Genomic DNA, 25,992 nt, shown 5'->3' with positions numbered 1-25,992 from the left:
CCCACCCCCCCCCCCCCCCACCCCCCCCCCCCCCCACCCCCCCCCCCCCCCACCCCCCCCCCCCCCCACCCCCCCCCCCCCCCACCCCCCCCCCCCCCCACCCCCCCCCCCCCCCACCCCCCCCCCCCCCCACCCCCCCCCCCCCCCACCCCCCCCCCCCCCCACCCCCCCCCCCCCCCACCCCCCCCCCCCCCCACCCCCCCCCCCCCCCACCCCCCCCCCCCCCCACCCCCCCCCCCCCCCACCCCCCCCCCCCCCCACCCCCCCCCCCCCCCACCCCCCCCCCCCCCCACCCCCCCCCCCCCCCACCCCCCCCCCCCCCCACCCCCCCCCCCCCCCACCCCCCCCCCCCCCCACCCCCCCCCCCCCCCACCCCCCCCCCCCCCCACCCCCCCCCCCCCCCACCCCCCCCCCCCCCCACCCCCCCCCCCCCCCACCCCCCCCCCCCCCCACCCCCCCCCCCCCCCACCCCCCCCCCCCCCCACCCCCCCCCCCCCCCACCCCCCCCCCCCCCCACCCCCCCCCCCCCCCACCCCCCCCCCCCCCCACCCCCCCCCCCCCCCACCCCCCCCCCCCCCCACCCCCCCCCCCCCCCACCCCCCCCCCCCCCCACCCCCCCCCCCCCCCACCCCCCCCCCCCCCCACCCCCCCCCCCCCCCACCCCCCCCCCCCCCCACCCCCCCCCCCCCCCACCCCCCCCCCCCCCCACCCCCCCCCCCCCCCACCCCCCCCCCCCCCCACCCCCCCCCCCCCCCACCCCCCCCCCCCCCCACCCCCCCCCCCCCCCACCCCCCCCCCCCCCCACCCCCCCCCCCCCCCACCCCCCCCCCCCCCCACCCCCCCCCCCCCCCACCCCCCCCCCCCCCCACCCCCCCCCCCCCCCACCCCCCCCCCCCCCCACCCCCCCCCCCCCCCACCCCCCCCCCCCCCCACCCCCCCCCCCCCCCACCCCCCCCCCCCCCCACCCCCCCCCCCCCCCACCCCCCCCCCCCCCCACCCCCCCCCCCCCCCACCCCCCCCCCCCCCCACCCCCCCCCCCCCCCACCCCCCCCCCCCCCCACCCCCCCCCCCCCCCACCCCCCCCCCCCCCCACCCCCCCCCCCCCCCACCCCCCCCCCCCCCCACCCCCCCCCCCCCCCACCCCCCCCCCCCCCCACCCCCCCCCCCCCCCACCCCCCCCCCCCCCCACCCCCCCCCCCCCCCACCCCCCCCCCCCCCCACCCCCCCCCCCCCCCACCCCCCCCCCCCCCCACCCCCCCCCCCCCCCACCCCCCCCCCCCCCCACCCCCCCCCCCCCCCACCCCCCCCCCCCCCCACCCCCCCCCCCCCCCACCCCCCCCCCCCCCCACCCCCCCCCCCCCCCACCCCCCCCCCCCCCCACCCCCCCCCCCCCCCACCCCCCCCCCCCCCCACCCCCCCCCCCCCCCACCCCCCCCCCCCCCCACCCCCCCCCCCCCCCACCCCCCCCCCCCCCCACCCCCCCCCCCCCCCACCCCCCCCCCCCCCCACCCCCCCCCCCCCCCACCCCCCCCCCCCCCCACCCCCCCCCCCCCCCACCCCCCCCCCCCCCCACCCCCCCCCCCCCCCACCCCCCCCCCCCCCCACCCCCCCCCCCCCCCACCCCCCCCCCCCCCCACCCCCCCCCCCCCCCACCCCCCCCCCCCCCCACCCCCCCCCCCCCCCACCCCCCCCCCCCCCCACCCCCCCCCCCCCCCACCCCCCCCCCCCCCCACCCCCCCCCCCCCCCACCCCCCCCCCCCCCCACCCCCCCCCCCCCCCACCCCCCCCCCCCCCCACCCCCCCCCCCCCCCACCCCCCCCCCCCCCCACCCCCCCCCCCCCCCACCCCCCCCCCCCCCCACCCCCCCCCCCCCCCACCCCCCCCCCCCCCCACCCCCCCCCCCCCCCACCCCCCCCCCCCCCCACCCCCCCCCCCCCCCACCCCCCCCCCCCCCCACCCCCCCCCCCCCCCACCCCCCCCCCCCCCCACCCCCCCCCCCCCCCACCCCCCCCCCCCCCCACCCCCCCCCCCCCCCACCCCCCCCCCCCCCCACCCCCCCCCCCCCCCACCCCCCCCCCCCCCCACCCCCCCCCCCCCCCACCCCCCCCCCCCCCCACCCCCCCCCCCCCCCACCCCCCCCCCCCCCCACCCCCCCCCCCCCCCACCCCCCCCCCCCCCCACCCCCCCCCCCCCCCACCCCCCCCCCCCCCCACCCCCCCCCCCCCCCACCCCCCCCCCCCCCCACCCCCCCCCCCCCCCACCCCCCCCCCCCCCCACCCCCCCCCCCCCCCACCCCCCCCCCCCCCCACCCCCCCCCCCCCCCACCCCCCCCCCCCCCCACCCCCCCCCCCCCCCACCCCCCCCCCCCCCCACCCCCCCCCCCCCCCACCCCCCCCCCCCCCCACCCCCCCCCCCCCCCACCCCCCCCCCCCCCCACCCCCCCCCCCCCCCACCCCCCCCCCCCCCCACCCCCCCCCCCCCCCACCCCCCCCCCCCCCCACCCCCCCCCCCCCCCACCCCCCCCCCCCCCCACCCCCCCCCCCCCCCACCCCCCCCCCCCCCCACCCCCCCCCCCCCCCACCCCCCCCCCCCCCCACCCCCCCCCCCCCCCACCCCCCCCCCCCCCCACCCCCCCCCCCCCCCACCCCCCCCCCCCCCCACCCCCCCCCCCCCCCACCCCCCCCCCCCCCCACCCCCCCCCCCCCCCACCCCCCCCCCCCCCCACCCCCCCCCCCCCCCACCCCCCCCCCCCCCCACCCCCCCCCCCCCCCACCCCCCCCCCCCCCCACCCCCCCCCCCCCCCACCCCCCCCCCCCCCCACCCCCCCCCCCCCCCACCCCCCCCCCCCCCCACCCCCCCCCCCCCCCACCCCCCCCCCCCCCCACCCCCCCCCCCCCCCACCCCCCCCCCCCCCCACCCCCCCCCCCCCCCACCCCCCCCCCCCCCCACCCCCCCCCCCCCCCACCCCCCCCCCCCCCCACCCCCCCCCCCCCCCACCCCCCCCCCCCCCCACCCCCCCCCCCCCCCACCCCCCCCCCCCCCGTGTGTGTGTCAGTTTCTCTCTCTTTGTGTGTGCCTATCTCTGTGTGTGTGTCAGTTTCTATGTCTGTTTTTGTGCCCCTCTGTCTGTCTGTTTATCCCTCTCTGTGTGTGTGTGTCCGCCTATCTGTCTGTCTGACTACAATTTGAAGAGAGACAGCAGTATGCGTGCTTATGTTTACATATGTATGCATGTCCTGCACATATATATGTCCAGTACATGCATACATATGTAAACATACACACACATACTGCTGTCTCTCTTCAAATTGCAGACAGGCAGATATGCCCTGCACATTTTATATTGTCTGTGTATGTTAACATTTATGTACATATTCATACAGCATATGTTAGGATGGCACAGTGCGTATTTATGGTCAGTGCGCTGTAACGTTCCCTTGTAGATGTAGGCACAGCACCTTAGAATATATGTGACAATATATAGATACGTGGATGGGCATAGAATAATGCTGTGGTGATAGAATTAGCATGTATATGGTTCTATAGTATTTGTGTGTGCATACAAAATGCATACTACACCCACACACACCTATGTGTGTGTGCATATACAGCACTGTTTTTGCGTGTGTGTTTATCTATACATGCTCATCTCTATATACTCATTTAATCTTTTCTGAGCAGCAGTGGCGTAGTGGCTAAGAGCAGGTGCACTCTGATCTGGAGGAACCGGGTTTGATTCCCAGCTCTGCCGCCTGAGTTGTGGAGGCTTATCTGGGGAATTCAGATTAGCCTGTACACTCCAACACACGCCAGCTGGGTGACTTTGGGCTAGTCACAGCTTCCCGGAGCTCTCTCAGCCCCACCCACCTCACAGGGTGTTTGTTGTGAGGGAGGAAGGGCAAGGAGATTGTAAGCCCCTTTGAGTCTCCTATAGGAGAGAAAGGGGGGATATAAATCCAAACTCCTCCTCCTCCTCTTCCTCCTCTTCCTCTTTCTCTTCTTCTTCTTCTTCTTCTTCTTCTTCTTCTTCTTCTTCTTCTTCTTCTTCTTCTTCTTCTTCTTCTTCTTCTTCTTCTTCTTCTTCTTCTAATATATTTTCATTCTGCTTTTCCTCCAATGACCCAAAGCAAAAAACCTCTTTCTGAATATTCCTCTATAGCAGCGGTTCTCAACCTGGGGGTCGCAAGCCCTTTGGGGGTCGAACGACCCTTTCACAGGGGTCACCCAAGACTATCGGAAAACGGTCTTTTTATATTTTATGTATACCAAATTTATGGTTGGGGGTCACCACAACATGAGGAACTGTATTAAAGGGTCGTGGCATTAGGACAATTGAGAACCACTGCTCTATAGCTATATGTTTATATATACACATATAGAGTACGTAGAAGTTAGTGTAATGGAAATTTATGATAATATGCACAGTTTGTCCTTTCAAGAGGGCTGCTAGGTCAAACTGACAGATGTTGAATGGCGAGTCGTTTATGTAGATCCAGGTATAGTAATAGAAGCAAGCTGAGAATGGTCCCTCTATGTGAAGTTCTCATTTATCACGCTCTCCGTTTCCCTCCAAAGGAAGAAGTGGATGAGTTTGCGAAGCTGAGTCCAGAGGAGCAGCAGAAAAGACTGAAAGCAATCATAAAGAAAATTGACTTGGATTCAGATGGCTTTCTCACAGAGGGTACGGAGGATGTGTACATTTTAACAGTCATTTAGGGTGTTGTCGAAGGCTTTCGCAGCCGGATTCAACTGGTTGTGGTGGGTTTTCCGGGCTGTGTGGCCGTGTTCCTAACGTTTCGCCTGCATCTGTGGCTGGCATCGTCAGAGGTGTATCACAGAGAGAAGTCAGGCACAGTGCATAAACAGGCTTCTCTCTGTGATACACCTCTGAAGATGCCAGCCACAGATGCAGGCGAAACGTTAGGAACAAGACCTACCAGACCACAGCCACGCAGCCCGGAAAACCCACCAGAACCAATCATTTAGTGTTGTTTTTTTAAAAAATACAGGTTATGAAAAGCAAATTTAACAGCTAGATATGAGGAAGACCATGTCATGGATTCTGTTTCACGTATGAGCCTGCTTGTGGGGCAGCAAAATAATTCTAGATAAAATTATTAAATAAGAAAGGCAGTATAGCCTCATTGCCTGTATGTATTTTGAGGTAAATTCAGCGCATATATGACCATCATTTTTGCTAAGTCATCGGGGTGTGGTATGGTGTGGGGGAATAGCCGGAAGAGATAGAAAAAGTGCAGAGAAGGGCAACGAGGATGATTGAAGGATTGGAGCACCTTCCTTATGAGGAGAGGCTGCAGCGTTTGGGACTCTAGTTTGGAGAGGAGACGTCTGAGGGGGGATATGATTGAAGTCTGTAAAATTATGCATGGGTTAGAAAATGTTGACAGAGATAAATTTTTCTCTCTTTCTCACAATACTAGAACCAGGGGGCATCCATTGAAAATGCTGGGGGGAAGAATTAGGACTAATAAAAGGAAACACTTCTTCACGCAACGTGTGATTGGTGTTTGGAATATGCTGCCACAGGAGGTGGTGATGGCCACTAACCTGGATAGCTTTAAAAAGGGCTTGGACAGATTTATGGAGGAGAAGTCAATCTATGGCTACCAATCTTGATCCTCTTTGATCTCAGATTGCAAATGCCTTAGCAGACCAGGTGCTCAGGAGCAGCAGAAGGCCCTTGCTTTCACCTCCTGCATGTGAGCTCCCAAAGGCACCTGGTGGGCCACTGCGAGTAGCAGAGTGCTGGACTAGATGGACTCTGGTCTGATCCAGCAGGCTAGTTCTTATGTTCTTAAGAGAGTATAAATAATCCAGGAGCATTACATATGTTTGAATTCCATTGAAGTCAGCAGAACTGAAGAATATATAACTTTTCTCGCACCTGAGATCATGGCCTGAGATGCATTTAAATGTATGTACAGCCCTTTGGAGTTCATTTTTCATTCTTGTACCAACTAGGTAGTGAGCTGCCCCACACAGAAGCAACAGGAGAAAAGATTATTACAAAAAGATTGCTACTCGAGTCTGACTTCTCACTAGGAAGGCTTTAAACCCCGGATTTTTGTGTCTGCGGATCAAAGTCTACGAGTTCTGTGTTTACATTTATCTTTTCCTATAAGCAGCGGGGCAAGAAGTGTGGATCGCGTCCCCTTAAAACTAGCTAGATGATCTCGGCTTTATTTGTTAACTTTCGGAGGGATTATGGGAGAAATTGATTTATGTCCCGACTGTGTTTTGTGGAATCCCTGCAGCCGAGCTAAGTACGTGGATTCAGCAGTCTTTCAAGCATTATATTGTGGAAGACGCTAAGCAGCAGTTCGGTGAATATGATAAAGACGGCGACGGGGATATATCCTGGGAAGAATATAATGTTCAAATGTACGACCGCGTCATAGACTTTGAAGAAGATTCTACTTTGGAGGACGCGGAGGAGGAATCTTTCCGACAGGTAAGTCACCGAGGCCCTTCAGAGTAGCTCTGAACTTCAATACCTTCCTTTTTATCAACAGAGTTTAAAGCGGAGTCACTCTGGTAAGATGAGAAGTCTGTAGTCTTCTTGCACTCACTGCAACATTCTACCACACTTGGAAAAGAATACTCTCCACGTAAGATGTTATTTCCATAGGAAGGCTTTTACTTTAGCAGTTGCAAGGTTACACAAGTCTATTCTATACAAGACTATCAGACTATACAGAACTCTTCTGCAATAACAAAGTTCAACACACACAGAACTCAACTCAGTCTCTATCTCAACTCTATCTCAGCATATACAATACATACATCATGGATACTTTTCCCCACCCACACAACAGCCTCTCATTGGTCTAGAACAGGGGTCTTCAAACTATGGCCCTCCAGATGTTCATAGACTACAATTCCCATGAGCCCTACCACTTGGCCATGCTGGCAGGGGCTGATGGGAATTGTAGTCCATGAACATCTGCAGGGCCATAGTTTGAAGACCCCTGGTCTAGAATTACAGTTGAATTCACCAATCATGTTTAAAGGTCAATCTTCGCTACTTTTGACTGTCTCCATCCTCTGGGTTTTGCAAACTTCTGCTAACTTAGAAGATGATCTTTTTGTGAACCTTTACTTTTTTATATATATATCATGACACTTGCCCCCCCCCCCCCCATTTCATGTACACCCATCTCCGCTTGGTGGCCAGCCATTTGCTCCAGTATCCAAAGCATAAGAATTCACAGAATCATATAGAAGGGGGCATAGAAGCCCCCACTCAATGCAGGATCAACCTAGAGCAGATTCTGCTTTTAACAGCCTTATTAATTGCACGTGTTCCCCCGTTCTCGCCAGCTATCTCTTTGCAACAACGGTCCGTTTTATAAACGGACCCATGCTATGCTATAAAGCATGGACGCTGCAAGGTTATTTAAAATGGTAGTCTGTTTTGTGGAATCCCTTTTGTGGAGCAGCAGTAGCGTAGTGGTTAAGAACAGGTGCATTCTATTCTGGAGGAACCGGGTTTGATTCCCTGCTCTGCCACTTGAGCTGTGGAGGCTTATCTGGGGAATTCAGATTAGCCTGTGCACTCCCACACACACCAGCTGGGTGACCTTGGGCTAGTCACAGCTTTTCGGAGCTCACTCAGCCCCACCCACCTCACAGGGTGTTTCTTGTGAGGGGGGAAGGGCAAGGAGAGTGTAAGCCCCTTTAAGTCTCCTACAGGAGAGAAAGGGGCAGAGGTGGGATCCAGCAGGTTCTCACAGGTTCCCGAGAGTAGGTTACTAATTATTTGTGTGTGCCGAGAGGGGGTTACTAATGGGTGATTTTGCCCTGTGATTTTTGCCTGAGTTACGCCCCTCCTCTCAGCAATAGCGCGCAGAACTTGAAGCAGTCTAGCAGGAGGTGCACCGGCATGCGTGGCAGCCTGCGCCTGTGTGCATTCGTTTCCCCCGCAAGGACCGGTGCAGCGGCTGCGTCTGCCACAGCCCCGCCCAGGAATGCCCCGCCCCGGAATGCCCAGCCACGCCCCCGTCATGCCCCGCCCAGCCCGATTGGCGCAATGCCACAGTTTGAATCCCACCACCATGGGAAACTGTTACTAATTTTTTTGGATCCCACCACTGGAAAGGGGGGATATAAATCCAAACTCTTCTTCCAATCTCTTCTAGTCAAAGTATCACATAACTATCGTATTTATGTATTTATTTACAATGTTTACATTCTTCCTTGCTGCTGAATTAGAGACACCCTGATGGCTAATGGTGAAAAACTGAGCATGAAAAAACACTTATTTATCAAACAACCAGCAAAGCAGAATTTGGTCTCGCCAAGAGGTGGCAGACGTCGTCTTGGTTTCTAGTCTCATAAGAGCCCCTTCACCGAGTCAGTTTATAAAGACATTAGTATTGTTTAAAATGTTTCCATCTTCGTTGCAATGAGCCGTCCATTCTTTGTGAGGCTATTACCTAAAGTAGAAACGTTGAACTTGGTTTTTTAATGTACAGGTTTGAATATTGAATATGATGTAACCCAAGGGTAGGGAACCTGCGGCTCGAGAACCTGTGGCTCTTCTGCCCTGGCACTGCGGCTCCACGAGCCGAACCGCCGGCCCCATCCTTGCCCACCCTGCAGGCAGCAGGGCGGGCGCACCAACTGCCCGCGGTCGGCTGGGTCGCGCCGCGGGCTTCCCCTCTCGCCCGCCCCGTTCGAGCAGGGCAGGTGCTTTCCCGGCGGCCGGCAAGGCCAAGCCGCTGGCCCAATCCTTGCCCTCCCTGCAGGCAGCAGGGCGGACCCATCCATGCGCTTCTCAGAATGAGTGGAGTAAAAGGTAAAAAAAACCCAATATATATAGTGTTATCTTTATTTTAAATGTCAAAAATTATTTGCGGCTCCAAGTGTTTTCTTTTCCCGTGGAAAATGGGTCCAAATGGCTCTTTGAGTGTTAAAGGTTCCCTACCACTGATGTAACCTGACCACTGTCTGTAAATAGTATTTATATACAATAATGAAAGTTTTTTTTAAAGTGTTTTTTTATAAAAGAGTATATATAAAAATGACACAAAAGTACACAGTATTTATTTATTCATTGTTTATTTATATTACAATTGCTAATTTTAATGTTGTTGCAACGTTTGAAGGATGGAGCACTGAGGAAGGCATACGAAAAGCTACACTAACGCGTATAGCTTCTGCTTTAAAAAAGACTTCAAAGTTGAATAAAACCTCATAGCTTGACGAACCTTAAAAATGAGGACAAGGCTCCTTTAAATGACAGTCTTGAGCGAACTCCGGAGGAGAGATTACAAATGAAAGACAGTCATGGAAGCGATATATGAACTCACACAGTGATAAAAACATCCCACAAAGATATTTATATTCGTGGAGTGGAGGTCAGAAAAAACATAGAGGGAACAGATAAGAAATTCAGTACTGTATCCTTGAAATGATGAATGGAATGCACTATACGGAATGTACTGATGTCGCTGATATCTCCCGACGGGGTTACCTATAATGTAAATGTAAAAGTGTTATTTAGCATTGTATTTTATATATAGTTGTAAGATTGGTTAAATTGTACAATACACGGAAGCCACTGAGCAGCATACGTGCGTCACGTTGTTTTTTTCGGTCCATTTCTTGCAAATTCCTGTAATTGTCCCTTTCCAACCTGTTTTATCAGCTGCACTTAAAGGACAAGAGGAGGTTTGAAAAGGCGAACAGGGACGGAGCTTCCGGTCTGGACCTGAATGAATTCATTGCATTTGAACACCCCGAGGAAGAGGAATATATGAAGGTATGTTTACAGCCTGCTTTAAAAATACACTGTGGGGATTTTGGTGAAGAGTGTCGTCATCACAGGCGACTTATGGTGTCTTTGTGGAGTTTTTAGGTCAGGGGTTTGCTATTTCCTCTCTCTGCATAGCGGCTCTGGCTCTCCTGGATGGTCTTCCATCCAAGTAATAATTAAGAGCATCATCATAATTTAAGAACATAAGAAAGCCTTGCTGGATCAGACCAGAGTCCATCTGGTCTCTGCTACTACTCGCAGTGGCCCACCAGATGCCTTTGGGAGCTCACCTACAGGAGGTGAAAGCAATGGCCTTCTGCTGCTGCTGCTCCTGAGCACCTGGTCTGCTAAGGAATTTGCAATCTCAGATCAAGGAGGATCAAGATTGGGAGCCATAGATCGACTTCTCCTCCATAAATCTGTCCAAGCCCCTTTTAAAGCTATCCAGGCTAGTGGCCATCACCACCTCCTGTGGCAGCATCTTCCAAACACCAATCACGCGTTGCGTGAAGACGTGTTTCCTTTTGTGAGTCCTAATTCTTCCCCCCAGCATTTTCAATGAATGCCCCCTGGTTCTAGTATTGTGAGAAAGAGAGAGAAATTTCTCTCTGTCGACATTTTCTACCCCATGCATAATTTTATAGACTTCAATCATATCCCCCCTCAGACGTCTCCTCTCCAAACTAAAGAGTCCCAAACGCTGCAGCCTCTCCTTATAAGGAAGGTGCTCCAATCCCTCAATTTATTCATAGTCCATAGACTCCATACAATTAGAACAGACGAGTAACAGATAAACAGCAATATTATAATTGCATATAATTAAAAAGCGATAAAAAACAGTACTTTATAACATATGATACAGAATTATAACTTCATTATCTTAGCCGATCTAATTCGTGAGGCTTGAGATAAAATTTTTGCAACATCTAAAGTAGGAATTTAACCTTAGACAATTCAGAAGTGGATTCTTTTAAACTGAATTCCTGTCCTTGTTTCTTTCCTTCCTCTAAAGGAATTTGTCATCCAAGAAGCTTTGGAAGACCATGATAAAAACGGGGATGGATTTGTGAGCCTGGAAGAGTTTCTTGGCGATTACCGACGAGATCCAAGTGAGTTGGAAACGTAACCGGCTTTTTAAGTTGTGCTGTCCAAGTATGTCTATTTCCAGCATTTGTAACTTCACAGTTTGTTAATCTGAGTGGCTGTATCGTGATCTCAGATTTCCTTTTGACCACACCTTTTCAATTATGCAGCGTTTGCTTGTAGTTTGTATTGTTTTCACTCAAGGATAATTAATATCAGGGCTGCAAACTGCAGCGAGGTATTATTTAACTTACTAAACTGTACAAAATTTTTCAATTTACATAAACTGTACAAAAACTGTACAAACCGGGTTTGATTCCCCACTCTGCCGCTTGAGCTGTGGAGGCTTATCTGGGGAATTCAGATTAGCCTGTGCACTCCCACACACCTATCCCTCTGTGTGTGTTAGTTTCTATCTCTCTCTGTGTGTGTCAGTTTCTTTCTCTGTTTTTGTGCCCCTCTGTCTGTCTATTTATCGATCCCTCTGTGTGTGTCAGTTTCTCTCTCTTTGTGTGTGCCTATCTGTCTGTCTGTCCGTCCATTTGTGTGTGTTAGTTTCTATCTGTGTGTGCCTATATCTGTGTGTGTCAGTTTCTCTCTCTCTGTGTGTTTGTGCCCTTGTCTGTCTGTTTACCTATCCCTCTGTGTGTGTCAGTTTCTCTCTCTTTGTGTGTGTCTATCTCTCTGTCTGTCTGTCCGTCCATTTGTGTGTGTTAGTTGCTATCTGTGTGTGTGTGTGTGTGTCAATTTCTCTCTCTGTGTGTGTGTTTATGCCCCTGTCTGTCTGTTTACCTATCCCTCTGTGTGTGTGTCAGTTTCTATCTCTGTTTTTATGCCCCTCTGTCTGTCTGTTTATCTATCCCTTTGCGTGTGTGTCACTTTCTCTCTCTTTGTGTGTGCCTATCTCTGTGTGTGTGTCAGTTTCTATGTCTGTTTTTGTGCCCCTCTGTCTGTCTGTTTATCCCTCTGTGTGTGTGTGTCCGCCTATCTGTCTGTCTTACAATTTGAAGAGAGACAGTAGTATCCGTGCTTATGTTTACATATTTACACTCTGCTGCTTGAGCTGTGGAGGCTTATCTGGGGAATTCAGATTAGCCTGTGCACTCCCACACACTCCAGCTGGGTGACCTGAGGCTAGTCACAGTTCTTCTGAGCTCTCTCGGCCCCACCTACCTCGCAGGGTGTTTGTTGTGGGGGGGGAGAGGGAAAGGAGTTTGTAAGCCCCTTTGAGTCTCCTTACAGGAGAAAAAAGGGGGATATAAATCCAACTCTTCTTCAAAATGCAATTTCCAACTGATTTTTTTTCCTGAAACCGCCTCCAGTTTAAAACCTGCAGTTGGTGTAGAGCACAGGTGTCAAACTCGCAGCCCTCCAGATGTTATGGACTACAGTTCCCATCATCCCCTGCCAGCATGATGCTGGCAGGGAATGATGGGAACTGTAGTCCGTAACATCTGGAGGGCCGCGAGTTTGACATCTATGGTGTAGAGGGATATCTTTTTTTTTTAGAAAACTTATCAACGGTTTCCAGGTCTCTGCAAACAAATCCCAATTCTGGTTTCTCAGCACAGATAATGCCTTTCCGTTAATGCAGTTCTTACGTTTGAGCCGTGCGGTACTTTAAAGCTTGTGTTCTCCGTGCGAAATTTTATAGACTTTTTAAAGCTGCATGGAGCAGCAACAATCTTTAAAAAAAAAGATTCACAGAGTATGTTTTGTTTTGTTGTTCCCCAGCGGCTAATGAAGATCCAGAATGGATACTCGTTGAGAAGGATCGATTCAGAAATGATTACGACAAGAATCAGGACGGGAAACTCAACCCTCAGGAGCTGTTGGGTTGGGTGGTGCCCAACAATGAGGGTATTGCTCAGGAGGAGGTAGGTTGTTCCATAATGGTGGGGTAGCCGCTGAAAAAGCCCTCTTTTGAGTGTCCACCGGGGACCCTGGCTGAATCACAGAATGGGACCGATCAAAGCAGTAGAAAAGTGTAGAAAATGTCAATGGAGAGAAATTGTTCTCTCTCACGATACTAGAACCAGGGGGCATCCATTGAAAATGCTAGGGGGAAGAATAAGGACTAATAAAAGGAAACATTTTTTCACGCAACGTGTGATTGGTGTTTGGAATATGCTGCCACAGGAGGTGGTGATGGCCACTAACCTGGATGGCTTTAAAAGGGGCTTGGATAGATTTATGGAGGAGAAGCCGATCTATGGCTCCCAATCTTGATCCTCCTTGATCTGAGATTGCAAATGCCTTAGCAGACCAGGTGCTCAGGAGCAGCAGCAGCAGCAGCAGCAGGCCCTTGCTTTCACATCCTGCATGTGAGCTCCCAAAGGTATCTGATGGGCCACTGTGAGTAGCAGAGTGCTGGACTAGATGGACTCTGGTCTGATCCAGCAGGCTAGTTCTTATGTTCAACAATTATGATGATGCTCTTAATTATTACTTGGATGGAAGACCATCCAGGAGAGCCAGAGCCGCTATGCAGAGAGAGGAAATAGCAAACCCCTGACCTAAAAACTCCACAAAGACACCATAAGTCGCCTGTGATGATGACACTCTTCACCAAAATCCCCACAGTGTATTTTTAAAGCAGGCTGTAAACGTACCTTCATATATTCCTCTTCCTCGGGGTGTTCAAATGCAATGAATTCGTTCAGGTCCAGCCCAGAAGCTCCGTCCCTGTTCGCCTTTTGAAACCTCCTCTTGTCCTTTAAGTGCAGCTGATAAAACAGGTTGGAAAGGGACAATTAGACGAATTGCCAGTAGAAGTCTCAGCAAAACCACAGGAGGTGGTGATGGCCACTAACCTGGGTAGCTTTAAGAGGGGCTTGGACAGATTTATGGAGGAGAAGTTGATCTATGACTCCCAGTCTTGATCTGAGGTTGCAAATGCCTTAGCAGACCAGGTGCTCGGGAGCAGCAGCAGCAGCAGAAGGCCGTTGCTTTCACATCCTGCCTGTGAGCTCCCAAAGGCAGCTGGTGGGCCACTGCGAGTAGCAGAGTGCTAGACTGGATAAACTCTGGTCTGATCCAGCAAAGCTCTTTCTGATGTTCTTAAAGTGTCAAAACATTCTTCAACGGCAAGTTACCAAATGAACGTTCTGTGTTTTTATCCGGCAAGGCGGTACACCTTATCGAAGAGATGGATTCCGACGGCAACGGGAAGCTTTCAGAAGCGGAGATTCTCCGGAACCAGGACCTGTTTCTCAACAGCGAAGCCACAGACTACGGTAGACAGCTCCACGACGAACGTTTCTACCACGAAGAACTGTAATTTCCAAACAACTTTCCCTTTGTCTGTTCTCTGTCCCAGCACTGGAGAGAAAAAAAAACCAAACTTCTTGCTACTGTAATATAGTAGAATCTGCAGCTATCTTTGCATTATCAAGTTTATTTTCACCCGGGGGTTGCTTTAAATGCCCTGGGCCTTTCAAAACGTGTCACCAGGAAACTGGTTTTTTGAAAAAAGACGGGGAAAACGTCCCAAGCGTCCTTGTTTTAATACTGCTTTTTTTGAAACGTACTTGAAAATGCAAAGATTCGACATTCCGGTCAGGTAGAAGACTGCCATTAGTTTCCGATGGTTGGCTTTTCGAGTTTTGAGAAGGAGGAAAATAAAAGAGGGAAAGGGTTGGTTTGGGTTACGTGTTCTTGATCTAATCGCACTTCTGCAGGACTGTTTGGCCCTCTAAGGCGTCTGTGTATATTAAATAACTTCTCTAGAGGGTGTTTATATGATCTGGAAATCTTATTTTTGCATCTAGAATAGCGGTTATTTTTATTGTAATTGAGATAGCGTTAGAGAATGTACCGTATTTAAGTAAAAACGTTTATTTACTTGTCAGATTAAAACACTCAAATGCCCTGTTTTGTTTCTGCCTCCCTTTCTTGGTATCAATCTGCTGCAGCTAGCTTTTAAAATTATATTTTCAGAGAGAGAGAGAGAGAGAGAGAGAGAGAGAGAACAATGCCAAACAACCTCTGAAGGTCTCTCGCTTTGAAAACCCCCACAGAGTTGCCATAAGTTGTGTCTTGATGGCGCCAGCGTGGTGTAGTCGTTAAGAAGAAGAAGAGTTTGGATTTATATCCCCCCTTTCTCTCCTGCAGGAGACTCAAAGGGGCTTATAATCTCCTTGCCCTTCCCCCCTCACAACAAACACCCTGTGAGGTGGGTGGGGCTGAGAGAGCTCCGAGAAGCTGTGACTAGCCCAAGGTCACCCAGCTGGCGTGTGTGGGAGTGCACAGGCTAATCTGAATTCCCCAGATCAGCCTCCACAGCTCAGGCGGCAGAGCGGGGAATCAAACCCGGTTCTTCCAGATTAGATACATGAGCTCTTAACCTCCTACGCCACTGCTGCAGATGGGTTCTAATCTGGAGAACCAGGTTTGATTCCCCACTTTTGTAGTCGACCCACGCGGTCAGCGTAAGAACGAGACGAGACGCGGAGATAACATCTGGTGGAGATCGCCAGCAGCGGGAGACCGGAGGTCCGTGTTCCTAGCGAGTCTCCCGTCTGCCGGTTCCTGGCACCTTTTATTGTTACTCTATCGGGGGCGTGTAGGAGGGAGGACTGGGGGGAGTTCCGGGAGAGCGGGAGGTCGGGAGATCATCATGTGATGCATGATCTCATCTGGCTACGTGGGAGAAGAGCGTACGCGTCTGAGCCTAATCCTCACCTGGGGGCAAGACCATTGTCCCTGCGCCCGGTGATGGAGCCAGACAGTTCACGACCCGTGACTCATGGGGGGATGAGGAGTGGGGGTGCGATGCGACCGGCAAGGCCGCAGGTCCGTTGGCGTCCCAACGTTCTACTACGGCACTGCTGGGTCGGCAGTGCACTACTACACACTTTTCCACCTGAGTGGCAGAGGCTTATCTGGTGAACCAGATGTGTTTCCGCACTCCTACATTCCTGCCGGCGTGACCTTGGGCTAGTCACACTTCTCTGCGAACTCTCTCAGCCCCACCTGCCTCACCAGGTCTCTGTTGTGGGGAGAGGAAGGGAAAGGAGCTTGCGAGCCACCTTGAGTCTCCTTCCAGGAGAGAAAGGTGGGGTATAAATCCAAACTCTTCTTCTTCTCGTCTGCATTTCTGTGAATGAATTGTCCCTCAACTCACTTTGAGGGTCTCTTCCTTTTTAATAGCACCACACTTCCTTCCGCATTTATGATGAAGAACAGCAACGTTTTGCAACGTATGCCAAATTGCTGGCTCTCCAGCTCCCCGGCAAGCGCATTTCAGCTTTGCAAAACGCAATCTGGACGGAGCAGGGAGGCGCTCGGGGCCCATTGACTGGCGAGGCCTGAGCCATCGCCTTCGAGAGGGCCACGATGCCCCATTAGCATTCCAGTGGTGCTCGGCCTGGGCTCACTCGGCCATTCACATTCACAATGAACACAGTGTGCCCAGGGGCATAAAAAAAACAACAACCCACAAGCCACTCCGGGCCTGGAACAGGCAGAAGCCGGACGTCTCCTCGATTTTGATGAGTGCTGGAAAAATCCGGCGGTTGATGCTGCAATCGCTGAGCGTGCAAAACCCCGCAGCTCTGCTTCCTGTGTGTGATTTCTCCCCAGTGCAAAATATCACACACACACACACACACCGGCCCTTGCATCAAACACGCCACCTGTCCAGCAGCAGAACCAAACAGCTCTCACCCCCACCCCGTACCCCTTTCATCCCTTCTATCAGAGACCTGTTGCTTTCTGGAGTATCATCACTTTTTTTAAAAAAATGCATGCCTCATTTGCATCTAAATGACAGGGCGTCCACACCACAACAGCTTCCTTCTTTCCATATATTCACAGCTTGCCAAATATTGAAATGGGGCTGCAAACTTGAAAGGCCCAGGGGTGGGGCCAGAGGAGGGGAAGAGGAAGGGTGGGGGGGGAGAGACCTGTGAGGTTTGGCCCTCTTCCCCTTCCCTCTCAGAGCAACGAGCCACCCTCCCGGCAGGTCTCTTCAAACTGACAGGTGCTGGTTTTGGAGCAGTTGGAAAAGAAACACGGCCTCTTCCTCAACCTTCGAGCCAACTTGCCCCAAAAGCCGTCCGCTCCGGTCCGTCGTGATGACGCAGCTGCAGTTTAAAGACTCCTTCTGGGTAAGCCACCTGTATTGCTAAATCTTCAAAAAGATAAGACGCAAAAGGTTCACATGCAATCCCAAGCAAGGAAGATCCGGGGGTTCTTGCATTAATTGGAGTGTGTTTGAGGGGGTGCATTTGCAGACTGGCAGGTTGGGGAGCTGAAGGCACCTGTTGAGCACACCTGATCTTCCCTCTGTCCAGGCACACCTGTGTGTGGGGCATGAGGGTGGGCGGGGAGGCTTTAATGCCAAACCAGAGAATCCGAGAGGAATCCATAGACACCACTGCTGTTAAGAACGCCCAACCTCTTTCGAGCTATGTTCCTCAAGAAACAAAGTCGGTCCCTAGTTCTGACATGGCTGTGAGCAAATCCATTTTGCATTTTGGTGTCGGTATCGTATCTGGGTTATCCATAAAATATTCCGGCCGTCTTGCCTCAGTCTTGGAAAAGACGGCCAACGACACACTCAACCGTGCGTCTTATGCAAAGCTGAAGGAGATCCTGGAAGAGATCCGCCCCACCCTGGATTTCCGTCCCAACCCTTAATAGCCTGAAACCATTAAGATTATGTTAAGAGAAAGCGACTTCCCCAACATTTACTTCTTGGGCGTCGGATAAGAATGGCACTAGTAGCTGACCGTAGACCTATATGGGTCGCTACAGGAGAACAGTGTACTGGGTGAAGGCCACTATTAGCCTAGAGCTGGACTACATCTTTAGGAAAGATGTTCATCACATTTTGTTTCAGCACCCGAAAAAGCCGGCCCAGTTGAGAGCCAGCGTGGTGTCGTGGTTAAGAGCAGGTGGGTTCTAATCTGGAGAACCGGGTTTGATTCCCCACTCCTCCACCTGAGTGGCAGAGGCTTATCTGGTGAACCAGATGTGTTTCCGCCCTCCTACATTCCTGCTGGGTGATCTTGGGCTAGTCACAGTTTTCTCAGAACTCTCTCAGCCCCACCTCCCTAACTAGGTGTCTGTTGTGGGGAGAGGGAAGGAAAGGTGCTTGTCAGCCACCTTGAGTCTCCTTACATGAGAAATAGGTGGCATATAAATCCAAACTCTTCTCCTACATTCCTGCTGGGTGATCTTGGGCCAGTCACAGTTCTCTCAGAACTCCCTCAGCCCCACCTGCCTCACAAGGTGTCTGTTGCGAGGAGAGGAAAGGAACGGAGCTTGTAAGTCACCTTGAGTCTCCTTACAGGAGGGAAAGGTGGGGTATAAATCCAAACTCTTCTTCTGGCTAGCTGTGGACCTGGCTTTGGTTTCATCTCAACTGTACTTTTGCAGTGAACTCCCTGGGACTCTTCTTGAAGATGGTTCTAGAGTGGTAGCTGGTGCAGAACACAGAGTTGTTAACCTCCAGATGGCAGCTGGAAATCTCTCTGGATTACAGCTATTTTCCAGGCAACAGAGATCAGTTCCACTGGAGAAAATGGCGACTTTGGAAGGTGAACTCGATGACATTATACTCCCTTCCCAAACCTCACCCACCTCAGGGTCCACCCAGGTATTTCCCAACCCAGAAGTGGCAACAATTGGAACTCAGTATCCCACTTAGTAAACAACAACAACAACAACAAATGGGTCAGAATTCACATGGAATTATCTGCAGGGGCTGCCAACTTGGAGCCACCAACTCACACTTCAAAAATCCACACTCTGTAGCCTACATAGCCCGTCAGGATGTGTGTTTTTGCCTTGTTTAGAAGAGTAGAAGAGTTTGGATTTATATCCTCCCTTTCTCTCCTGTAAAGAGACTCAAAGGGGTTTACAATCTCCTTTCCCTTCCCCTTCCCCCACAACAAACACCCTGTGAGGTGGGTGGGGCTGAGAGAGTTCCGAAGAACTGTGGCTAGCCCAAGGTCACCCAGCTGGCGTGTGTGGGAGTGCACAGGCTAATCTGGTCCACCAGATAAGCCTCCACAGCTCAAGTGGCAGAGCGGGAAATCAAACCCGGTTCTCCGGATTAGAGTGCACCTTCTTTTAACCTGCTTAAACAGGGTAATCTTAACCAGATTAGAGTGCACCTGCTCTTAACTACACCACGCTAGCCCTTCAGGGTGTCTGTTTTTACCTTATTTACATAATTTATGCTTTTCTCCCACCGAGGGGGCTAAGCAATTAAAAAAAACATGCCCACTAAAAGCCACATCTTAAAAACCAAACAAAAATCCACACTGCAACTATTTAAAACCGACGCTAAAATAGGCATTCAATATAGAAGAAGAAGAGTGTGGATTTATATCCCCCCTTTCTCTCCTGCAGGAGACTCAAAGGGGCTGACAACCTCCTTACCCTTCCCCCCTCACAACAAACACCCTGTGAGGTAGGTGGGGCTGAGAGAGCTCCGAGAAGCTGTGACTAGCCCAAGGTCACCCAGCTGGCGTGTGTGGGAGTGTACAGGCTAATCTGAATTCCCCAGAGAAGCCTCCACAGCTCAGGCGGCAGAGCTGGGAATCAAACCCTGTTTCTCCAGATTAGATACACGAGCTCTTAACCTCCTACGCCACTGCTGCGTATATAAACAAACATGGAGGCGGTTCTAGAGGGCAGACTGTACGGCATCCCACTTTTCTGAGGTCCCTAAACCTCAGTTCCCCAGGGGCCACTCCAGGGATTTCTCAACCTCAAGTTGGCAACCTGGTTTTGCCACCCCTGGGAGGACAGAATCTCAGATGCCTGCCCAGTTTCCTGAGCCCATCTTTTCAACTGCAGAACAAACTCCCTTATGGCTTTTCAAAACAGCACTGGCAGTTAAGTCAGAGAGCATTGCAGGTCTACCAACGTACTTTTGGACTTGGGGGCTTCCTGCAATGACTCAGTCAGCCGGCGGCAGGCTGCAACCCTGCCAGGAAATTCAGAATTTCAGCTGCGCCACACCCCCGAAGTGTAGTACAACCAATTCATTTCCTTTGCAGGAGCGAAACAGACCACAGAGCGTGCACCACAGTTTTCAATTTGCAACAGCTTTTTAAAAAAAATCCTTCTAGTGTTATGGTTCTTTTCCATCTCCTTGGGAGGCTCTTGAAGAATAAGAAGAGTTTGGGTTTATATCCCTCCCCCCTTTCTCTCCTGCAAGGGGACTCAGAGGGGCTGACAATCTCCTTTCCCTTCCCCCCACCCCCACAACAACCGCCCTGTGAGGTGGGTGGGGCTGAGAGAGCTCCGAAGAACTGTGACTAGCTCAAGGTCACCCAGCTGGCATGTGTTGGCGTGCACAAGCTAATCTGGTCCACCAGATAAGCCTCCGTAGCTTAAGTGGCAGAGCAGAGAATCAAACCCGGTTCTCCAGATAAGAGCGCACCTGCTCTTAACCACTACACCACGCTGGGTGAGAAGAACGCATAGAGGCGGATGCTGAATCTCAGAACAATTTCAGGATCGACAGACAGGTGGAAGATATCCCAAAATTGCCTTTCGCTTTTTTGGGGGGCCATTTTGAGAGCAGGAAGAGTAGTCCCCTGCTTTTGGATTCGTTCCCACAAATCAATAAACTTTCTGTGCTTGAAAGCTAGCCAAGAAAGAGCTCTCCAGGGTTTTAGGATTGAGTCTTCTCCTTCCAGAGGGGCAAGCAGGAAGTCCCATGCACGGTTTCCAGTATCTCCCTGGAAAGATATCCATCACATTTGGTTCCTGGCCTGAAGGAGCGTGTAGTGGTTAAGAGCAGGGGGATTCTAATCTGGAGAACCGGGTTTGATTCCACACTCCTCCACCAGAGTGACAGAGAGTCTTATCTGGTGAACCAGATGTGTTTCCGCACTCCTACATTCCTGCTGGGTGACCTTGGGCTAGTCTCAGTTCTTCAGAGCTCTCTCAGCCCCACCTACCTCACCAGGTGTCTGTTGTGGGGAGAGGAAGGGAAAGGAGCTTGTAAGTTACTTTGAGACTCCTCAGAGGAGAGAAAGGTGGGGTATAAATCCAAACTCCTCCTCCTCCTCCTCCTCCTTCTTCTTGGAATGGTTTTTCCTTCTCCGTTTTGTTCTCTCAAGAACCCCGGGAGGTAGGCCGCATGAAGGGTTGCCAATCTCCAGGTAGGGTCTGGAGAGTTCCCGAATCTACAAATCATCGCCAGACTACGGAGATCAGCATCTCTGGAGAAAATGACTGCTGGGGGTGGGAAGGACAGACTCCATCGCATAATACCTTGCTTCAGGTCTCCGCCCTCCCCAAACCACAGGCTCCGCCCCACTGATTTTCCAACCCACAGCTGCCGAACCTATACACTCAATCTGAGAGGGTGGTCGCTCGGCCAGATTCATGACAGACAGGGGGAGTTGATGCCGATCACAACAGCAGCTCCTATCAATCAATCAATGGCATAGGAGCAGCAGTGGCGTAGGAGGTTAAGAGCTCGTGTATCTAATCTGGAGGAACCGGGTTTGATTCCCAGCTCTGCCACCTGAGCTGTGGAGGCTTATCTGGGGGATTCAGATTAGCCTGTGAACTGCCACACACACCAGCTGGGTGACCTTGGGCTAGTCACAGCTTCTCGGAGCTCTCTCAGCCCCACCCACCTCACAGGGTGTTTGTTGTGAGGGTGGAAGGGCAAGGAGATTGTAAGCCCCTTTGAGTCTCCTACAGGAGAGAAAGGGGGGATATAAATCCAAACTCCTCCTCCTCCTCCTCCTCCTCCTCCTTCTTCTTCTTCTCCTCCTCCTCCTCCTCCTCCTCCTCCTCCTCCTCCTCCTCCTCCTCCTCCTCCTCCTCCTAGTCCATTGCTCTAACCACTACACCGTGGCTGCCACTTATGCTCTAACCACTACACAGTCACTGCCACTTAAGATTCCCGAACAGCTACCAGGGACCCCTTTAAATGGGGAGCAGTAGGGATTGAACCCATGACCTCCTGCGAGCCAGGCCCTGTAGCCTGGTGGTCTGACTCATTCAAAAGCAGCGTTGTGTGTCCTCGAGCGCAATATTTTCCTGGGGGGAAAAAACCATCAGCCGCCGGGCTCCAGTTTCCATCGGAGGAGTCAGCCGGCTGAGAGAAAGGACCCAGCTTTGAACTGTGCAGCTGGAGATGGAACGGGCGACCACGTAGGAGAAGGACCTCCAAGCCTTCGCCAGTATCTCCAGCGTCAGGATGGCAAGTGTAGGTTTGCATCCCCTAATTTTTGGTATTGCTGACAACAAATCCGGAACTGCCAAGCACGCGCGATGCTCTAACCTTAGCAGGAAACTGTGCATACGTTTGCCGGCATATTCCACTGCTTTCTTGGCTTTAGACTGGTTGTTTCGGGTGACAATGCTGGAAGTAGATGCTGGTTAACACTGGAGACAGGGCCTTCTGTTCAGTGGCCCCCCTGTGTAGGGCTCTCCCTCTCTAGGGGGCCAGAATGGTATCTCCAAGGTTGGCCAACTCTAGTCTGGGACATTCCTAGAGATTTGGGGGCAGTGTCTAGAGATGGCAGAGTTTAGGAACGTCAAGGAGCTATAGTCTGTCTTCTGAAGTGGCTATTGATTGATTGATTGATTTACAATACTGCCCAATCCCCTAAAGGCTCTGGGCGGTGTACAAATTAAACAAACACATCCATATACCCCAATAAAAGGAATAAATTTATTCCGGGGGGGGGGGCTGATTTCTGTAGTCCGGAGGTCAGTTATAATTTTGGGAGACGTCCGTGCCTAGCATCTTCTCTTTCCTCTTTCCATAGAGAAGTTGATTTTTGTTTCTTTGCAGCGGAGGAAGAGAGAGAGAGAGAGTTGCATACACCAACGGGCCGCTGTTTTCTATTTCGCTGCTGTTGATATGGTTAGAAAAAGTGACAGACGTTTTTCGACCTGTGGTCGAAGGCTTTCACAGCTGGGACTGACCGGCTGCCGTGGGTTTTCCGGGCTGCGTGGTCGTGGTCTGGTAGCGCTTGCTCGCAACGTTTCCCCTGCGTCTATGCCTGTTTGGAGTCTGCTTTCCAATAACACTGTCATTTGCAGGCTCTGTCTACTCTAGCCCAATTGCATCTGAGGGCTATTGTCAGAAAGAATCAAAATGCTTAGTAAAGAAACAAAGGGAAGATTTCTCTGTCGGATGAGCTCTGTTTATCATCTCAGCATGGTGTAGTGGATAAGAGCAGGTGCACTCTAATCTGGGGGACCGGGTTGGATTCCCCACTCTGCCACTTGAGCTGTGGAGGCTAATATGGGGAACCAGATTAGATTGTGCACTCCAACACTCATGCCTGCTGGGTGACCTTGGGCTCGTCACAGTTCCTAGGAGGCCTCTCAGCCCCACCCACCTCACAGGGTGTTTGTTGTGGGGGTGGGGGGAGGGAAAGGAGATTGTAAGCCCCTTTGCGTCTCCTTACTGGAGATTGTAAGCCCCTTGCGTCTCTCTTCTTCTTCTTCTTCTTCTTCTTCTTCTTCTTCTTCTTCTTCTTCTTCTTCTTCTTCTTCTTCTTCTTCTTCTTCTTCTTCTTCTTCTTCTTCTTCTTCTTCTTCTTCTTCTTCTTCTTCTTCTTCTTCTTCTTCTTCTCCTTCTCCTTCTCCTCCTCCTCCTCCTTCTCCTCCTCCTCCTTCTCCTCCTCCTCCTCCTCCTCCTCCTCCACTTCTTCTTTCCTCTCCTCCTCTCCTCCTCTCCTCCTCTCCTCCTCCTCTTCTTCTTCTACTTCTACTACTACTACTACTACTACTACTACTATCCCAAACACTACCAGACCACCCGGAAAATGCACAACAGCCAATTTTTAAAACATTTTTCTCTTTATGGTTGGCATCATAAGTTTGTATCGTTTCCATCATGACCCTGTATTCTTTTGTATGTTAACATCCTTTTACTGCTGGGTGTAAAAGGTAGCATATTAATATTTCCCCAACTAATAGGGCAGATGTCCCTAGAACAGTGATGGCGAACCTTTTTAAGACCAAGTGCCCAAACTGCAACCCAAAACCCACTTATTTATCACAAAATGCCAACATGGCAATTTAACCCGAATACTAAGGTTTTAGTTTAGAAAAAACGGTGGGCTCCGAGGCGTGCGTTACTCGGGAGTAAGCTTGGTGGTAGTCGGTGGCTTTGCTTTGAAGCAACCGTGCAACTCTTCCAACAGGTGAATCACAACCCTAGGAGGTTGCAAGCCCCATTGCCAGCAACCAAGATTACTCCCAGATCATGTTTTAGTTCTTCGCATGAAAATCAGTGGGGGTTAACAGCACTTAACAGGGTTACCTACACGGCTTCCCCAAAACTAGGTCTTAGGTTTAATGCTAATAATTGAGCCCAGCAGCCCAGGCCAGCCTAGATGTGTGGGGGGTGGGGGCGACTCTGTTTGCGCGTGCCCACAGAAAGGGCTCTGAGTGCCACCTCTGGCACCTGTGCCATAGGTTCGCCACCACTGCCCTAGAAGATTCCTCTTCAGTATGAAGCTAGCGATTTATTTCTCAAAGTTAGCTGTGTCCCCTGCGCTTCTGGAAACAGAAGGATTCATCCCAGCTAAGTTTGACTCCAGGCCTTATTTATCTAAGTTTAATACAATAACAATACATAAATAAATATCACATTTGTAAACTGCGCCAGAGGTTAATTTTTGGTTTAGAGGAAAGGCAGAACAGAAATAAAATTTCTTTCCATTTTCCAGCTTCAAGGGGGCTTTTAAGAACAGAAGGGCGGGGAAGAATCCTTTCTTACATGTCAGATGGGGCGCGATTATTCCCCGGGAACACATTTAGGTGGTGTAAAAAGAGGAAACGCAAACAGAGGTTCCTTATGTATGTATTTAAATGCATGTAAATATTTAAATGTTATGTAAAAGGCATGCAAAAGGCGGCCTCCAGACCTCACAGCGAATCGAGCCGTGCAGTTTCCTGCCTCGGCTTGTTCTTAAGAAATCTAAACCACATGGCCCCAAGTCCCTTCGCAGTTTTAATTTTTGCTCAGCCTGCGCTGTTCACTCAATTCTTTTTCTCGTCTTTCGCCCCGTTGTTGGTTGGTTGAAAGGTCTACTCAAGAGGAAAAGGCCCAAGGCAACATGTGGTAAAGCAGAGAGAAAAGGGTTTAGGGTTTCAGGATGCGGCGAGAACAGCAGTTCGTAGAGGTTGGAGCAAGTTCCTTTCGCTTGCAGTAAGAAACAGGACATGGGTTTAGGACTTTGGCTTACACTGAGTTGCTTTCCTGCTTTCATATAAACAATCACTGCTGTGAGGGCTAGAAACTTGAAAAGTGGAAAGTGATGTTCCTAAGACTCCATCTCCTGCACTAGAGACAGGATTGTTTGAAACGTCAACATAGAGAAGAAGAAGAAGAAGAAGAGTTGGGATTTATATCCCCCCTTTCTCTCCTGCAGGAGACTCAAAGGGGCTTACAATCTCCTTGCCCTCCCCCCCTCACAACAAACACCCTGTGAGGTAGGTGGGGCTGAGAGAGCTCCGAGAAGCTGTGACCAGCCCAAGGTCACCCAGCTGGCGTGTGTGGGAGTGCACAGGCTAATCTGAATTCCCCAGATAAGCCTCCGCAGCTCAGGCGGCAGAGCTGGGAATCAAACCCGGTTCCTCCAGATTAGATTCACGAGCTCTTAACCTCCTACGCCGCTGCTGCTCCTGTCCACATAACACAAGATTGCAACCCCTAAAAACCATAGAGCTCTCCTTGATCACGGTTGGGAGTCGTGCCAGCTAATGAGTGCCCGAAATTTCCATTTTTACAGTGCAAGGAATTCACCGTTCACACCGGGTACGATGCGCTTCTCCAACGATTACTCGATGGGCGAAAGATGTGTAAAGACGTGGAGGACTTAATCAAACAGAGGTAGGAAAAGAAAGAAAGTCTGTGGGATTGTGAGCTGCGCCTGCCCCCAGTGCACGGATAGATCGAAATGTCTTTAATTGCCTTGATCAGCAGGTTGTAGAATCATAGAGTTGGAAGAGACCCCAAGGGCTATCAAGCTCAGCCCCCTAAATACAGTGTGCTGTCAAGCAAAAAACAATTTGTGGCGACTCTATGAAGCTCCAACACGTGGGGTTTCCAAGACAAAAGATAAAGCAAAGGTGGTTTGCCATTGCCTTCTTCTTCATAGCAACCCTGAACTTCCTTGGCGGTCTCC

General features: G+C 52.7%; 2 protein-coding genes across 2 annotated transcripts in view; both read left to right on the top strand.

Moving 5' to 3' along the window:
• The first annotated feature begins 4,506 nt into the window (after positions 1 to 4,506).
• On the top strand, positions 4,507 to 14,731 carry RCN2 (reticulocalbin 2). Its single transcript, XM_048482109.1, has 6 exons — positions 4,507 to 4,681; positions 6,276 to 6,472; positions 9,671 to 9,784; positions 10,791 to 10,887; positions 12,596 to 12,738; positions 13,989 to 14,731. Exons 1-6 carry the CDS (start codon positions 4,522 to 4,524, stop codon positions 14,139 to 14,141), a joined length of 864 nt encoding a protein of 287 aa, XP_048338066.1. The 5' UTR covers positions 4,507 to 4,521; the 3' UTR covers positions 14,142 to 14,731.
• A 2,068-nt stretch (positions 14,732 to 16,799) lies between these two features.
• The window catches only part of PSTPIP1 (proline-serine-threonine phosphatase interacting protein 1), a 41,580-nt gene continuing 32,387 nt past the window's right edge, over positions 16,800 to 25,992 (top strand). Inside the window, exons 1-2 of the mRNA XM_048519627.1 lie at positions 16,800 to 16,971; positions 25,597 to 25,697. Of these exons, the coding sequence (XP_048375584.1) occupies positions 16,939 to 16,971; positions 25,597 to 25,697 (134 nt within the window). The 5' untranslated portion in view covers positions 16,800 to 16,938. The remainder of the gene's footprint in view (positions 16,972 to 25,596; positions 25,698 to 25,992) is intronic.

This window comes from Sphaerodactylus townsendi, linkage group LG17, assembly GCF_021028975.2.
Source record: "Sphaerodactylus townsendi isolate TG3544 linkage group LG17, MPM_Stown_v2.3, whole genome shotgun sequence".
Taxonomy (NCBI): domain Eukaryota; kingdom Metazoa; phylum Chordata; class Lepidosauria; order Squamata; family Sphaerodactylidae; genus Sphaerodactylus; species Sphaerodactylus townsendi.
This window is presented reverse-complemented; position numbering and strand designations above follow the sequence as displayed.